This window comes from Mchenga conophoros, linkage group LG13 (genome assembly GCF_057382185.1).
Source record: "Mchenga conophoros isolate Kocher_MC1m ecotype Shallow Benthic linkage group LG13, M_conophoros_male_GT1.1, whole genome shotgun sequence".
Classification (NCBI taxonomy): domain Eukaryota; kingdom Metazoa; phylum Chordata; class Actinopteri; order Cichliformes; family Cichlidae; genus Mchenga; species Mchenga conophoros.
This window is the reverse complement of record NC_140538.1, coordinates 2,512,145-2,526,841: the sequence shown is the minus strand read 5'-3', so window position 1 is coordinate 2,526,841 and position 14,697 is coordinate 2,512,145. Positions and strand designations below refer to the sequence as shown.

Sequence of the window (14,697 nt, the reverse complement as noted above, 5' to 3'; positions counted from 1 at the left end):
CCGCTGCGTTATTCTTAGTCCAGACGATGTTTCTCTGCTGTCTTTGTGCTGCAGGTAAACTGCTGCAGGTCAACACGGGAGCCAAAGAGCAGCTGTTCTTTGAAGCCCCGCGAGGAAAACGACAAACCATCAGAAACTGTGAGGTCAGTGTGCATGCTGAGCGAGAGGAGGAGGAGCTGGGGTTCATGATGTCACGCCTCCAACGTATTTCCAGCAGCGTGAACGAGTCCGTTTGTTTCGTACCGGAGACAGAAAAGCTTGACGTGTGGAAACGACCCGTGTGTGTCGTGTTGTGTGTGTGTTTGTGCAGCTGGAGCGGATCGAGTGGGCCGGCTGGACGTCGGTTCTGGGCTCCACCTGTGAGGGAATCTGGCCGACGCACAGCGACATCACCGACATCAACGCCACGTCGCTCACCAGAGACCACGCGCTGCTCGCCACCGGAGACGACTTTGGCTTCCTCAAACTGTTCAGCTATCCCGTCAGAGTACGACACACAACCTCAACGACACACACACACACACACACACACACACACACTGTACAGAGAAGACTGCATTCTTTCTAGTGGCCAGCAGGGGGCGACTCCTCTGGGTTCAACGCTGTCTGATTGTTCTGAAGTGCTCGCCTCGCGGTTTCTCAGCCACAGCCTCCCAGGTTTCAATGTGGCGATAGAAAAGTCCGTTTGGATAACTTGTGTGACTTCCTGTAAAGTTAGGACCAATCAGAGTGCCCCTCTGACCTCAGGTGTTTGAGTGTGTGTACCTTTCCTCTTAAGGACCTGCTTCCTTTCCTCCTGCAGGGTCAGTACGCTCGCTTTAAGCGTTACGTGGGCCACAGCGCACAGGTCACAAACGTCCGCTGGGCTCAGGATGACTCCACGCTCCTGACGGTGGGCGGGGCTGACACCGCCCTGATGATCTGGGTGAGGGAGCGAGGAGGCGTGGTCAGCGTGGAGGGGGACGGGCCTTTGTTTCGCGACAGCCGACCGCTCGTAGACAGCGAGGAGTCGGATGACGACATCGAGGAGGACGGAGGTTTGAAAATATTGTTTCGATAAACACGAATCCAAAGTTTACAGTTTCGTCTTTAATCGTAGCCTCGGCAACATCATGAACAGAGAGCAGCGCTGGTGCTAAACTCAGCAGACGTCTCTGCACCAGCTCACAGTTCAAAAAACGAGGTTCAGATCTGCACCAAACACGATGGCGTCGCCCTTTATCCGTACTCCACCTCTCAGCTATCGTAGCTGTGACATCATAAAGCAGACACAGACAAACCTTCATGCATCCAAACAAACACGAACAAAGTCTCTGCCTGAAAGCTTCAATGCAAAAATGTCTGGATCCAGGTGTCACATGACCTCTCAGTGAAGCACCAACATAAACCCAGAAGCCGTCCCTCAGATCTGTAACTGTGTGTGTTTAAAGGCTACGACAGCGACGTCGCCCGCGAGAAGACGGTGGATTACACCACGAAGATGTACGCCGTCAGCATCAGAGCGATGAGAGGAACCAAACCTCACCAACAGCTGAAGGAGCTCTCTGCTGAGGAGAGGTACGCACATGCACACGCACACACGTGCACACACACATGCACACGCACACACGTGCACACACACATGCACGCACACACATGCACACACACACGTGCACACACACATGCACACGCACACCTGCACACATACACGTGCACACACACACTTCTGTTTTTTACCATCATAATGAATCAGGATCTGTATTTTGGGACGGGTGCATTAAAAACATGTCGGAGTGTTGCTGGTAAAATATGACAAAGGCTCCCATATCTGAGCGCACACTAATGAAAAACATCACATTGCAAAAAACACTAGTGATACTTCCTAATACTGCAAACTAAATCATGTAGAATACTTTATGACATTTAAAAAAATCTGTAGCTTGTTTTGTCCAAATTTGTAACAATTATTTAATATATGAACAAAATAAATCTTTATGAAAATCAGAGACAGTTGAAGAGAAAATGCTCTAAAATAAAACAAGGAACAAAACTTCACCGAAACTCAAAAGCTGAGACCGAGCAAGATGACAGGTAATAGTCAAAGACACTAACACAGTAAGACGGGACAAAGAGGGAGAAACACAGGACGTGATAAACTCGTACAAATGAAATCTTCACATCTTAATCTTTTGCTGACAGCAGCGAAAACATCCAACCAGAAAAATACAACAAGAGCTTCAAAGAAGTTCAAAATGGCTAAAGAACAGAAAATCGTAATCAAGAACTCTCCAGCCAGTCAGAGGTCACTCTGTGAGATTACATCTCTGTCCTGGGAGTGAGCTGGCAGAAGAAATCATGCAGTCGAAGCCCGAACAGCAAACCCATAATAAACACTGGGACCACACATTTTAACACAGCCTCTCAGCTTCAAGCTCCACAGACTTCTCCGGTTTCTTAAACGTGCAGGATGTCTTCGTGCTCTCTGTGATTTCCTTTAACGAGTTCTTGAGCTTTGTTTGACTTTCCAACATGTTCTATCCTCGCTGTCTGTTTCAGTGAAGGTGACGTTCCCTGTGTGCGCGCCCGTGTGCTGATGTGCTCGTGCATGCTCAGGCTTCTGCATGCTGAGTGGATCCTTCTGGCTGCGTTTGTAATATCGGTGTTCACAGTTCACTCAACAACAAAGGGCACCTTCAAGGAACAAATGTGTCTGCAGGGTCAGAAAGCTGCAGACCAAAGATCGATCTAAGCACCAACCAGGTTCCTTCTTCTGAAGACAAATGAGGTTTATTTGTTAAAATGTTACCATATTATAAATTATTGTGAAGAAGCTGAGCCTGGTGTCAAATGTAGATAACTGAGGGGCCTTTCATATGCTTGAACTTGTTTTGAGCAGCGACCTATCCCACACAGAGAGCTCTGGGCTTTAGGTATTAAGTCATTGAGTGGGTGTAAAACTGATCTGGTTGCAGATTTTCACAGAGCTTAAATGTGTTTTTCAGCCCTGCAGATTTCTCCTGAACTCACAAAGTTATGACATCTCAAAAAAGCTGTAAAGATGGTTAAAAAGAGGACAAACCTGAGCCCACCCCCGTGGACCTGCAGGGTGCATGCATAAATATACTACAGTAATTGTAGAACATTAAATCAGCTGATTGCGAGGTGGTCATGTGGGAACTTTGACTGGGTTTATATGAAGTGAGGATTTTCCAGCCTGTAGAAATGGGGTTTTCCAGGCTGTGGAGTAGCAGCATCAGGTCTGTGCTCTGAGTTCATGCACAGAAGCTCCCGGTGTGCACGTCTTCTCTTCCAGCGCCTCAGTGACAGAATCTCTGACCAAATCTAGAACTTGCAGGTATTTGGAAGAAAATGGGCGGCTCCAAGTTTCAGAGTCCGGAGAATCTTTAATGATAAAGGGTGCCCGTGCTGACTGATAACTCTTGTTTTGTCCCTCTGTGGTACCCTTAGTTCCTGAGTGTTGCTGCTGCTCTCTGGCCTCGTAGAAACTCTTAATATCTCTGCTGTGTTTTAACTTGCAATTCCCCTGGAGGCAGGGCATTGTCAAGTAAGTATGAGCCAACACTTACTGTGTGGATGGTCACACTATTAAAACCTCAGCTGCAGCCACTTTGGATCATTTATTAAAGCCCAAAAGCAGAAATCTCTCATTTACAAATCCATTCAAACTCTTCCTCGATCAGACATAACACCACGACTCGTCGAGGCGTGGACTCAGCAGGTGAACAGGTCCTGTAGGTCCTGCTAGCTGTGGGGTGGAGCCTCCGGGGATCCGACTCGTTTGTCCGGCACATCTCACTGAGGCTCGACTGGACTGCGATCTTTTAAAAATTAGAGTTAACACCTCAAACTTGTCGCTGTGCTGCACAAACCGTTCCTGTTTGTGGAGGAAGGAGGCCGCGACCTTCCTCCATCGCTCTGTGGTCCAGTTCTCATTGTTGGTGCTTTCAATGGGGGGCGGGGGTCAGCCTGACAGCTTTCTATCAGAACCAGCATGAAGCTTTAGCCCGTCTGTTGGATCGGACCACACAGACCAGGCTTCAGTCCTCACACGCATCGGCCTCCACGGCCCCGTCGCTGCTTCACCGCTGTTCCTTCTTTGGACCATAAAAACTGACCCCTGCAGACCCACACAGAGCTGCCGTTTCGGAGACGCTCTGACCCAAACTGGCTCGTAGCCTCACACTCGCCCATTTTTCTGCTTCTAACATCAACTTTGAGGACAAAATGTTCACCCGCTCTGTGTCATTGGTGTTACCTGTCAGTGCTCATAATGTTATGTTGGATCGAGTTTTGGCCTAAATATGTTCGGAGCCTGACTGCAGGTAACGTGAGCCGACTGGACACACCTGTGTTTGTAAGACCACAGAGATCACAGAGTGTCAGGACAAAACCAGCCGCCATGTTCAGGGAGCGGTCTCTAGGCTTTTGGGACAACAATATTTCACCTGATGGAAGGACAGGATGTCACTTCCTGTTCCTGTGGGACTTCATCAGCAGAGAAAGATGTTCTATGGGGAGCTCGGCTGAGAATAGTCGGGTTTTCTTCAGAGTAACATCTATCAGATGTTTGGTATCGATGATACTGCAGCAGCCACCTGTGTCTCCCTTTGATAAACAGTAATCCAGGCTCTCTAAGTTCTCAGGTACAGGGCTGCACCTGCTGCTGTGAGGCCACAGGTGTACCTGTGCACGTTAGCCTGCTGACACGGTTAGCTGCACTAGCATGTTAGGCTGGCAGCCTGAGCATTAAACAGCAGCAGCAGCAGCATGGTAGCGTTTTGTTAGCATGTACTTTTAGCCACAGTGTCTCTGAGGAGGAAAGCCTGTGTGTGCATGTGTGTGTGCATGTGTGTGTTGAGTCTAAGTGTAGATAAGAGTGCGTGACTGTGTGTGTTTCTAAAGCTCTACCTTGGTTCTATCCCTCTGCTGTCCAGGGGATCCAGGTAACACCTGCCTGCCTGTACACGTCCTCTTCATCGTGTTCGCATCACACGCTGGCATTTCATGAAAACGTTTCAGTGCATTTTCGTCCTGTTCGGTCACTTTCATCTCTCCGTCATGCACCACTTCTCTTACGGCTTTGGCGCCTTGATGAACCGTTCGCAGCACTGAGCGATAACGTCTCGCTTCAGTTGCTAAAAACGAAAGTTTATTTGCCAACGAGGAGCCTGTGCAGACCCCGCGGACCCACGTCCAAACCAGTCGTGCTGGAGGACGATGCTGTGGTGGTGGACCTGCCCTCGTGGACTCTGACGGTTTGGTCCGAAACGTGCTCATGAGTAACCCGCTGGAGGTCACAGAGGAGCAGACACCTGTGCAGCTCAGCTCCTGTAACGTCTGCTGGTGTCTGCTCCTCCACATGTGCAGGGAGATACAGACGGTCCGTACCATCCTGGAGGAGCTGACGGGGGTGCACCACCACCTGCTAATCTATTTCCTTTTTGGGGTGGTCTCATTGTTGCCCCTCCAGTGCACCTGTTGTCACTTTGAGTTGCACCTGTGCAGGTGAAACAGGTTCATAAGTGGATACTGAAGTTTAACTGTTGTTACCGTGACGATCGACGATGCAGTGGACCTGGTTCACTCACCGCAAAATCCTGCAATTACTGCAACAGTTACTAGAGTTATTACTCTGAATAGCAGCAGAACCTTCCTCCTGTAGGTTTCAGGTGCTTCGGCAGGTCGACGCTCTCGGTTTAGTGAAAGGTTGCATTAAACTCCGCCTCTTCCCTCTAGTCGCCAACAGACAACAAAGAGCACAGTGACGCTGTAACGTTAGCAAATCTGAGTGATTTAACTCTGTCAGAAGCAGAACGGCTGCTCTAACCCAAATGGCTGCTGGTCTGAGTTCACAGAAAGAGGGCGGAGCACCAGCACACCGCCGGATCAGCTGTTTAACCCCCCGATGTGTAGTTCATGTTGTCTCCATGTCTGTGCTCCACCCGTGTGTCTCTGATCTCGTCCTTTAACATGTAAATGAATGTTTTTCTGTCTTTGACTCATCGACCGATTCATTGACACGCTGATCGATCCTCCAGGCCGCCAGTGAGCCGAGCGGCGCCGCAGCCCGAGAAACTCCAGAAAAACAACGTGTCCAAGAAGAAGCGGCCGGTCGAGGTGAGTCTGTCCGTCCGTCGGCCCGTCTGTCCGTCTGTCCCTGCGTTCACCGTCCGCTTCTCCCTCTCCAGGACCTGATCTTGGACCACGTCTTTGGTTTTCGGGGCTTCGATTGTCGTAACAACCTGCACTACCTCAACGACGGCACCGAGATCGTGTACCACACTGCCGCCACCGCCATCGTGCACAGCCTGAGCACCGGTAACACAAACAACACACCTGAGTGACGTGCCGTGGACGATGAGTCCTAACGTGAGGTTGTTTCAGCAGGATGGACGCACGAACAGTCGGCAGACGTTGGTGTCCGAAAGATGTTAAAGTCTCTGTAAATGCATCTCTGCATGTGCCCCTTCTACCTGCTGCACAGAAACATGATGTCAGTGATGTAACATTTAATATTCAAAAGCTTTTATGTTTGTGAAAACGGTTTTACCAGGTAAATTATTGTTGTTGTTGTTAAACAGTTTCTGCTGAGCAGACTCAGCTTCATGCACACCTGTGGAAATGTGTTCAGGTTGTATCTACCTGCTCGCACACAGGAAGCAAAGATGTTGCGCTCCACCGGATCTCATCAACAAAAACACGCCTCTTACCTCACAGAGCCGTTCGGCTGTGATTGGTCGGTTCGTGTTTTATGCTGCAGCCACACTGAGGTGGATGGAAGCTGCAGCACAGAGTGATCGTGGCCGAGTTCGGTGGACTTGTGATGTCTTTGCTTCGCAGATGGAGACCGGCGGTCTTCAAACTTTGGTGCATTAAGACGGTGATGAAACGGCGATAACGTGTCTGCTGTCAGCTTGAGGCTAAGTGGGCTCAAGTTGGCAATTTCATGCAGTCTGTTTGTGACAATCCGGCGATCAGCTGTGAGGAAACAGCCACAATTACACATTTGTTGCTGCACAGAGATGCACATTCAGAGTGCGGCCAAAACCTCACAGATCACGTGTCCATAAATCAGGACACGGATGCTGCAGGACGGCAGTTTAACTGCAGAATGACAGACGTGACAGACCAGGACCCGGCTCGGGTGAGCTGTGCAATCACCTTTGGATGGAAAGTGGTCGGCGTGCTGCACGCTTCAATGACCACTTACGCTCCTTTGATAACAGACAAAACTCAGCGCAGTCGTCACAGGTACACAAAGTCACAGATTTGTGCCTGGGTGTTGCCATCCTGTGTTTTTTGCTTTGGGTCCAAAAAAGCACCTTAAAATCAGCAAACTCTGATTGCTGTCAGTGTCGCCCGTCGCTGTCGTGTAGCAGCAGATTGCTGATCTCCGGCAGCGTGGGCGGAGCTTTGCACAAGAAAAGCACAGCTTCTGACGACATCACCAGAAAGAGCACCATCCATTAGAACGAAACCGTGTCGTTAGCTCACCTGCATGTGTGCGTTTGCAGCCCCACAAACACCACGAGTGTGTCCGTGACTCGTGCTGAATGAAGCGACGACTGAGCTTCAGCCAGAACTGGAGTTTATTTGGTGCCTTGCAGGTAAAACGTGTCTGTTTACGTGTCTTTGCAGGAACTCAGAGCTTCTACCTGGAGCACACGGACGACATCCTGTGTCTGACCGTCAACCAGCACCCCAAATTCAAGAACATCATCGCCACCGGGCAGATCGGTACGCTTCGGTGTTTGTGTGTGTGGCGTGTCGCTGTCGGAGCATGGCCGTGTTTTCCTCCACTAACTGTACTAAAGAGAAGTCCCGCTTTCTCTCCCTGCTTCCTGTTTAACCCGCCTGCTTTGCTTTATTTCTACTGACACAGTGGAAACTGACCGACTCACCGACAGGGAGCAAACGCTTATTGCAGCTGTGAGGCGCCACGTCGCGACAGTTTCTCCTCGAGGTCTGCGTTTAAAATACAGGAAGTGGGGTTAATTCAGCCAATCAGGAAACACAAGCAGAGCTTCACGTCCCAGAGTTTGTTGTTTTGGTATCGAACCGTAGAGCAGCCGAAGCGATCCGCAGTCAGGAACGTCGAAGCTCCGCGCAGACGCAGGATGAATGAAACGTTTTTTCTGCCTGGCTGTGACTCACTGCAGGTTTTCATGTTGTTGTCTTTGTGTGTGTGTTTTTGGCCGGCCTCATTTGTCACCGTCGCTCTCACAACACCTCAGGTGACGGCGGTGAACTCCCAGGTAAACTACAAACGACCCGCACGCCTCCCATCACAGCAAACTGAAACCCAGAGCGCCCGACTCAACCAGACGTGTCGGTTTGGTTTTTACTGCTACGTCTCATAAAAACATGCAAAGAAACAATTTAAACAAAATATTTTTGCATTTTTAATCGTTTTTTTCAACAAAATTTTTACATTTATAAAAAAGTAATATTTTTCTGATAAATGTTCAGAAATTTCATTAAATATTTAAAATATATTCATGTTATACAAAAGTTCTGTTTTTTTAATCAAAAACTTTAAAAGCTCTTCAAAATTCTACTTTTCCAGCAGTGCGTCAGCATTAACACATTTTTCATATTGTCTCATATTCTTAATCATTGTTTTTTGCACACATTTAAATAAATATTTGTTCCTGGGTAACTTTGTATCAACAAACACAGGATAGTTTCACCACATTAAATGATTGAAGTGACTCATTTCTGACGGGCTGATGTTAGTTTGTTGGATTTTCCTCGATGATCGATCAATATGATGTTTCTGCTGCATGTTTGACGCTCGTCTCAAACTGAACTCATTCGATTTGTTTAACGAGTAGTTAAAGTACTCGAGTACCAAACGCAAACTCTTGTGCCGTCGTGCTTTCCTGACCCGAACGCTCGGATTAAATAAATGGGGCGCGAGCGCTTTAGCGTGTCGGTGAAACAGCGTCTGGTTTTCAGGGTGTCTGTCGGCTGCACCGACCCCTCTGTGTCGCTGTCGTAGTTTATCCCTCTGTGGTCGTGCTGACGCTGCCTGTGGCTGTAACGGCGATAAACACTCGCTCGTCTCCGCGCAGGAACGACCCCCTCGATCCACGTGTGGGACGCCATGGGCAAGCAGACGCTGTCCATCCTCCGCTGTCCGCACAGCAAAGGCGTCGGCTACGTGAACTTCAGCGCCACGGGAAAGCTGCTGCTGTCCGTCGGAGTGGACCCTGAACACACCATCACGGTGTGGCGCTGGCAGGAAGGTCAGAGACTTTCAGCGTGGTTTGATTCGCGTCCCTCTGTGGTGGCAGTAACCATGGTAACCAAGGCGTGTCTCCTCTGCAGGATCTCGAGCGTGCGGGAAAGCCGGACACCCGGACCGGATCTTCGTGGTGGAGTTTCGGCCCGACTCGGACGCTCAATTCGTGTCGGTGGGAATCAAACACGTGAAGTTCTGGACGCTGGCCGGCGGCGCGCTGATGTACAAGAAGGGCGTGGTGGGGACGCTGGAGGACGGCAGGATGCAGACGATGCTGTCTGTCGCCTTCGGTGCGGTGAGTTCGCCGCTTCGCCCCGGGGCCCCTCAGGAGCGTCGTTCAGTCGAAGCACGTAAGCTGACCGTGTCTGTGTTCACGTTTGCAGAATAACTTGACGTTCACAGGGGCCATTAACGGGGACGTGTACGTGTGGCGAGATCACTACCTGCTGCGGGTGGTGGCGAAGGCTCACACCGGGCCGGTCTTCACCATGTACACCACCCTGAGAGACGGACTCATCGTCACCGGTGGAAAGGAGAGGCCGTGAGTCACACGCCGACCGCTTCACCTGTATCGAGAACCATCTTCATAATACAGATTTTATTAAAAGGATGTTTATATATGATGTCATGAAAACGGGACCAACCATGAGTTTGGAAGTTTTCTACTTCCTGAAAGCCGCCAATTCTCTGTGGACGGACGTCGCCACAGAAACAGAGATCAGCTGATCTCTGTGTGATGGCCTCATTCGTGGTCCTCTGTTTAAGCTGTTTCAGTCTGCAAGCTCCTTTGCAACCCAACCTCCTCTTTCGTGCTGTTTCTAGTTTTTCAGTTTTTGTTTTCTCCTGGAAAATAAAAACTGTGTGTTTGTGCGTCAGGACGAAGGAGGGCGGAGCAGTGAAGCTCTGGGATCAGGAGATGAAACGATGCCGAGCCTTCCAGCTGGAGACCGGGCAGCAGGTGGAGTGCGTGCGGTCGGTCTGCAGAGGCAAGGTGAGATCTCGACATCCTTTCCCCGCTCCTCCTCCTCCGCCATCACCCGTCCGTCTTCCTCATCGCCTCGGCCTCTCGTCTTCCTCAGGGTAAGATCCTGGTGGGGACGAAAGACGGCGAAATCATCGAGGTCGGGGAGAAGAACGCGGCGTCCAACCTGCTGCTGGACAGTCACGCTCGGGGGGGAATCTGGGGTCTGGGCGCTCATCCAGCCAAAGATCTCTGCATCACGGCGAGCGACGACGCCACCATCCGCCTGTGGGACCTCGCCGACAAGGTGCATTCATACATATGTCAGTGATTGGAGTCCAGGCTCTTTAGGACGGTGGTGGTGGATGCTGGGGTGGAGGAGGGCTAGAAACAGCAGGCGCTGCTGCAGGTTTGCGTGATGTGGTGCAGCGAGGGCTGGTTAAAGAAATCTTCTCTCTCTGGTTAGAAACTGCTGAACAAAGTGTGCGTCGGCCACGCGGCTCGCTGCGTCAGCTACAGCGCAGACGGAGAGATGCTGGCGGTGGGGATGAAGAACGGGGAGTTCCTCCTCCTCCTCTCCAATTCACTGAAGATGTGGGCGAAGAAGCGAGACCGCAGCGCCACCGTCCAGGACATCCGGTAAGAGAGCGAGAGCGGGAGCGAAGAATGAAAGCGCTGGATGTTTGTTTGACTGAACTCTGTGCGCAGCTTCAGTCCCGACCGGCGGCTGTTGGCGGTCGGCTCCGTGGAGAACACGGTGGACGTGTACGACGTGAGCGCAGGGCCGACGCTGAACCGGCTGGTTTACTGCAGCGACATCCCCGCCTTCGTCCTGCAGCTCGACTTCTCTGCTGACAGCTGCTACGTACAGGTACACCCACAGCTGGAGGTCTCTTCCTGTTAGACGGGGGCTCTTCCTTCCCACAGTCACCAGGTGCTGTGATACAACTGCTCTACATGTATATGTACACAAAAAACACACACACCCTACAAAACCCCCGGGCCATCCTCGGTCCAGCTACAGATCACACACACACACACACACACACACACACACACACACTCGTTCTGCTGACGCGTGCATCACAATCTCACCTGCAGGTGTCCACGGGAGCTTATAAGCGGCAGGTGTTCGAGGTTCCTTCTGGAAAGCTGGTGAGCGACCCGATCGCCATCGACAGAATCACCTGGGCAACGTGGACCAGGTAACGCACAAACACGGCTCATGGTCGCCCGCTCGACCCCCGAGCTAACCCGACAACGAGCCGCGGCGCTGACTCGCCCTTTCTGTCGTCTCTTCTTCAGCATCCTGGGAGACGAAGTTTTGGGGATTTGGCCTCGAAACGCCGACAAAGCTGACGTGAGCTGCGCGTGTGTGTCTCACGGCGGCCTGAACATCGTCACCGGCGACGACTTTGGATTGGTCAAACTGTTCGACTTCCCCTGCACAGAGAAGTTTGTGAGTTTGTGGCCACGTCTCATTTATTCAGTATTAGTTGTTCGGAGGTAGGAAAGGAAATAAATGAAGGAGTCGAGGAGTCGAGGGCTTCATGAGCACTAACGGAAAGAAACAAAGTCACAAGTTTGAAGTTAAACTTTTGACCTTTTGATCTCTGAGGATATCAAACTTGTGTAGCTGAGGGTGTTTGTAGGCTCAGGTTCAGTTTATTCTTTGTATCCAGGACTAAGTTGATTAAACGGACGCACGTTTGCTTCGTTTCCGTCTGCAGGCCAAACACAAGCGCTACCTCGGCCACTCGCCTCATGTGACCAACATCCGCTTCTCCCACGACGACAAATACGTGATCAGCACAGGAGGAGACGACTGCAGGTAACCCGATCACCGATCAATAACACAACCATGCACTCAGGAGAGATTAAACTAATAAAACTGTTTTTATTCTCTCTGACTACAAAGACAAGATGCTGCGACGGGCGCATGAACCTTGGTTTTCACACGTGTGTCTTTATTGATGGTTTCGGAGTCAAACGCCTTCTAAACAGATTCTTACAGCAGTTACAGTCTCACCTGTTTTCCACCTGTTTTTGCTGTGAGCCTGTAAATGTAATTCAAAGTGCTCACTGTTAAAATATCTTCTAAGATTAGGAAAGTTATGACTTGTATCCAACACCTCTGTTCGTGTTTAAGAGATTTCAGGTAAAGTTTAAATAGGGGCGGGCTTTACGTTTGCGTAATACCGATCTGCAACACAAGGTGGTGCAACAAGCCCATCGATGTTTTTTTAACCAGTTTAAACTTCGTGTTTAAAGCTGAGGAAACTGGGACTAAAAGGAAGTTAAAGCGCAGCGGTCGCAGGGGCAACGCTGCCCCCTGGTGGACAAAGTCTTTGTTACAGTTTGCAGAAGTTGACAACACAAAATTCCTTGAATGCCTGTTTGTGTGTTTCAGTGTGTTTGTGTGGAAATGTCTGTAAACACTCGGATCCACAGCGCCTTAAACAGACCACAAGTGGATCCAGAGGGAGTCGAACCCACAACCGGCCCGAGCCTCCAACGCCACGTGGGCCAGACTGCGACTAACCCTCCACGACGGACGGATGCATGGACATGAACACAAAGCCTCGGGAGAACCCGCGGACTCTATCAGCTGATGTTTACATGTTTGTCGTTTTCTTTTTTGGTCACATGGTGAAAAAAACATTAAAATTTGTGCAAACAGGTTCATAAAGTGAGGGAGCGCACAGCTGTAAACCAATCAAACGACAGACCCCTCCCTCACTTTGGTCAACCACACGCTCAGATTTGCACGTCAGTGCGCCCCCTGCAGGGCTCAGCGGGAACCTTCCTGATGGATCACATGACTCAGAGGATCCATCAGCTGGTATCTGACCAAAACCCACAGGATGACCTTGTTGGACGGTTTCTGCCACCTGCTGTTACCTATAAGGCCTTGCGTTGGGTCGTCGCAGTGGTTTGAACATTTAAGACATTCCAGTCGGCTCAAAGCTGCTGCTTCCACAAAACTGAGCAGAAATCAGAGTTTAAGGCAGCTCTAACTGAGCCGCGCTGAAGGTAATTAAAACGGCTTCAAACGAATGTACGGAGGCCCACAAGTGTCACACAAGAACTATTTCTCTAACATCTTCAGACGCAAACGGTAACCTGAAGATACTCGGTTACATTCAGGGGTTATTTTGGCAATAAGTCATTTACGATAAAATTCACACGCATCTGTCAAAGTTTCAAAGGAAACAGAAACTATAAAAAGAGACGTTAAAGTTAAATTAGGAGGAATAAACGCAAAGACACAAACGGCACAGCAAACGAAATTAAAATGTCATTAAATTAAAGAAAAAGAAAAGACTAAACTAAAAGATTTATTACATCGCTCTGTTTTCTTTTCTTTGAGGTGGATTCATTTTTATCTTCAAGTAAAACACAAAAGTCTTTGTTTATATAAAAACGAAACACCGACATGAAGCAAAATAAAAACTACGAGAAACAAAATGAAATCACTACAGGAGGGGTCAAAGGTCATGCTGGTACGTTGCTCTGGTTTCTGTTTGGTTTTGATGCAATCAGCATCTTATTACGTGTTGTTGAAATGAGCCGATTCGAGCGGGCGTTCTGGTCAAACTAAGATTTCTTTATGCAGAAAACAGAAACGTTAAACTGCTTTATAATAAAAAATAATCGAATGCAGTTTCATATTTACAGAAACTTTGTGAAGTTTGTCTGAAAAAACAAAAAGTCTCACGGTCACGTTTCATGTCAGCGCCTTCACTGCATCTGTGGTTGGACATCGTCACACTTAAGTGCCTTTCCGGATCTTTCTACCTGTGTTTGTTTCTTTTGGACGAGGTTCATATGCTCGATTTATTTGTTTTTAATCCATAATTGAACTCGTGTTTTCTTTTTTGTACTCTGTCTGGTGCTACACTGAGAATGTTCATCCAAAAATGGACGTTTAAAAAAAGAAGCTTTTTGCTTTGCTGCTGCTTTTTGTTTGAAAGACGTGAAACATCCAAAGCTTCGTGATCGTACCAACACGCAGGAAAAGATATTTGGAGACGTGTTCATGTTTCTCGGCGCGTGGACGAGTCTGTGTGTCGGATTATTAACGTGTAACTGTCGTGAAACGTGTCAAAGAGTCTGTGTGTGTAACCATGAACGAAAAAAAACCTGTGAGAAACCAACCGACTGCTGACTCGTTTATCCACACACACACACACACACACACACAGACACACACACACACACACACACACACACACACACACAGTATTGACCCTCAAAGCTGAATATAGATGGATATGTAGCTCCTTAGCAGCTTATAAAGTTTTGCATATAAAAATATATTACGTAGTTTTTGCTCTGTCAAATTGTATCTCGCCCCTGCAGCGGTCTATCCTTCAAGCTCTCGCACGTGTTGATGGCCCGGATCTTGTTCTTACTGTTCAGCTGACTCCTCAGGACTTGCCCCTCTGCAGGTACTTGGTGGTTGCAGCTTTCCTAGCGGCCTCTTCATGGA

At 49.3% G+C, this 14,697-nt stretch overlaps 1 protein-coding gene across 3 annotated transcripts in view; it reads left to right on the top strand.

Moving 5' to 3' along the window:
* Positions 1-14,362, top strand: part of LOC146560651 (echinoderm microtubule-associated protein-like 6) — a 68,619-nt gene extending 54,257 nt beyond the window's left edge. For 2 of the 3 annotated variants that reach the window (XM_085296060.1, XM_085296062.1), the window contains 19 exons: positions 55-143; positions 311-487; positions 803-1,037; positions 1,431-1,557; positions 6,039-6,117; positions 6,189-6,318; positions 7,639-7,737; positions 8,235-8,255; positions 9,075-9,248; positions 9,331-9,539; positions 9,628-9,785; positions 10,121-10,235; positions 10,324-10,512; positions 10,672-10,844; positions 10,914-11,076; positions 11,307-11,410; positions 11,511-11,664; positions 11,936-12,036; positions 12,616-14,362. In XM_085296060.1, coding sequence (XP_085152186.1) covers positions 55-143; positions 311-487; positions 803-1,037; positions 1,431-1,557; positions 6,039-6,117; positions 6,189-6,318; positions 7,639-7,737; positions 8,235-8,255; positions 9,075-9,248; positions 9,331-9,539; positions 9,628-9,785; positions 10,121-10,235; positions 10,324-10,512; positions 10,672-10,844; positions 10,914-11,076; positions 11,307-11,410; positions 11,511-11,664; positions 11,936-12,036; positions 12,616-12,640 — 2,522 coding nt within the window. In that variant the 3' untranslated portion in view covers positions 12,641-14,362. The remainder of the gene's footprint in view (positions 1-54; positions 144-310; positions 488-802; positions 1,038-1,430; positions 1,558-6,038; positions 6,118-6,188; positions 6,319-7,638; positions 7,738-8,234; positions 8,256-9,074; positions 9,249-9,330; positions 9,540-9,627; positions 9,786-10,120; positions 10,236-10,323; positions 10,513-10,671; positions 10,845-10,913; positions 11,077-11,306; positions 11,411-11,510; positions 11,665-11,935; positions 12,037-12,615) is intronic. The other variant, XM_085296061.1, reaches the window with a different exon arrangement.
* The last annotated feature ends 335 nt before the right edge of the window (positions 14,363-14,697 follow it).